The following is a 1,926-nucleotide window of genomic DNA, read 5'->3' as shown; positions in this document are numbered from 1 at the left end:
TCCTCGTAAATCGTCCCGTACAGCCGCCTTCCCTCTGTCTCGTTCCGTCTACACGGTATCAATCTACCGCATCACCCCTTTCACTACAAGCTCCCGGTCACCTTCGTTCCCCACTCCCTCCTCTTGGAACAGCCACAACAAAATCTGCGTAACGCGCTTAGCACCTGCTATTTCACACGTTCATTTCGTCACACTCGGGCGGACCTCCCGCTTTCCGCGACGGCCCCGTGGGCCATCTGTTGTGATCCAAGTCCCGAATTTCACAAATAATAAACATCACTTTCCAAGTCTACTCTCCACCTCCACCAATACAAACGACCTCACGTGCTCGTCAAGCTTTAAGAAAACGATCCATCCGCCCCCCAATCCTCTCAACAAGTTCAAAGTTTCACATCCCCGTACTACCAGTCACCCACTTGATCGCTTGAACTGACCTCGCCTCGAACCTCCCAGTTCCTCTCCTGGCACTAGATCGTTACGGCTCCGCTACAATATCGATGCATGATGCATGTCTCGCCTGTATTCCCTGGAGGGTTCCACAAGTAGAAAATGTACCCCCACTACCTTTCCAAACTCTCAGTAATGGCAAACGCGTCAGACGACACGACTTATCTATACTAAAAATTACAATTTGTTGTTAAATTTATTTTGAGGACATGCTGTTTTCATTTGGCATAAAAACCTCCATTCAACCTCACACTATCGCACCTCGAGTTTATCTATGATAAACTTCCTTATCTCCGGACCGCCTACCCCTAGGTGACTACCTTCATCTTCACCCTTCTATTTCAAGACCAGCCCCGGTCTTTTGGACTCTTTAATGGGACCTCCTGCCATTACTGGCCCCCTAGCTGGCCCAGGGATGCACTCGAGGTTCCCGACTCCTCGCCCAGGGCCGAGACTTGCTTTCGTTTCTTCGCCTTTAAAACCCCTTAAAAACAATCCCAAAATTATTTTCCCTATTGCCTTTTACCTCTCTTATGGTAGTCCCAATCCTAGCCTAAGGTCTCATTCAAAGAAACCAATGACTCTGCCCCCACCAGTCGAACGACCTAAGTCAAGGCCAGTTCTCATCAAAGTTCCGTGGGAACCCTTTCCTATCGTGACCTCTCCAAAGCACATAAACCCAGAACCACCATCGAAGAAAGAGGAAAACATTTCGCCAAGCCTCTTGAGTTCGTTCATTCAGAACAACTTCCACAAGCGTACCCACAACCACAGTCCCCCCCGATACCCATATGGAAACTCAGCCAACGACCTTGCTCGATTTGGGCTCTTCATTGGCAAAGTCATCCCCTCGTACACCTAACCTCCATGGAATCATAAGCACGCCATTAGCTTTCTCCCTGCCTCCTGCATCCTACACTATCACCTTGCAATGGTCTAATCCTATCCCAAAGGACTTCTCTCATCAATTCCACTTGGTGACTCCCAGCCTCATCGAAGCGTATGCCCAATGGAAGATCAAGTTTTCACACGTCCCCTTCCCCCCCCCCTCTTTTTTTTTTATTTTTTTTCTTTCCTCTTAGGCCTTTGCATCCGCTACAGCTCTTACCCGAGCAAAAAGGACCCAGACAAGCGCAACAGTCAGAAGAGCGCAGGGAACACGCTAAGCCCAATACATCAAGAAAGTAAGTTCGGGACGATGGTATGATACTCTCCAGGGCGCCATACCTGTGTTTGCTCCTGCCTGGACACATGGTAAGGAATGTCATGATAACCCTCTCCACCCCATTAACAAAAAACCGTTAACCTCACAACCACGTCTTCGGATAACTTTTTAAACACCTCCCCCTAAGTAAGTGCTCGCCGCCGAGCTCAACGGAGAGCGTATGACTATAGTTACGAAGGGTGCTGCGTTCCAGACACCCCGATTCCCTGGGACCTATACTTGTTTCAAATAAAGAATAAAAAGAAAAAGATCCC

General features: G+C 48.7%; 1 protein-coding gene across 1 annotated transcript in view; it reads left to right on the top strand.

Moving 5' to 3' along the window:
- The first annotated feature begins 1,238 nt into the window (after positions 1-1,238).
- LOC116286572 (von Willebrand factor D and EGF domain-containing protein-like) overlaps positions 1,239-1,926 on the top strand; it is a 13,252-nt gene continuing 12,564 nt past the window's right edge. The window contains exons 1-2 of the mRNA XM_089040618.1: positions 1,239-1,447; positions 1,530-1,631. Of these exons, the coding sequence (XP_088896744.1) occupies positions 1,239-1,447; positions 1,530-1,631 (311 nt within the window). The remainder of the gene's footprint in view (positions 1,448-1,529; positions 1,632-1,926) is intronic.

The sequence above is a fragment of the Actinia tenebrosa genome, unplaced genomic scaffold (assembly GCF_029948245.1).
Source record: "Actinia tenebrosa isolate PJP-AT-01 unplaced genomic scaffold, QUT_ActTen_1.0 PGA_scaffold7__59_contigs__length_16204524, whole genome shotgun sequence".
NCBI lineage: Eukaryota > Metazoa > Cnidaria > Anthozoa > Actiniaria > Actiniidae > Actinia > Actinia tenebrosa.
This window is presented reverse-complemented; position numbering and strand designations above follow the sequence as displayed.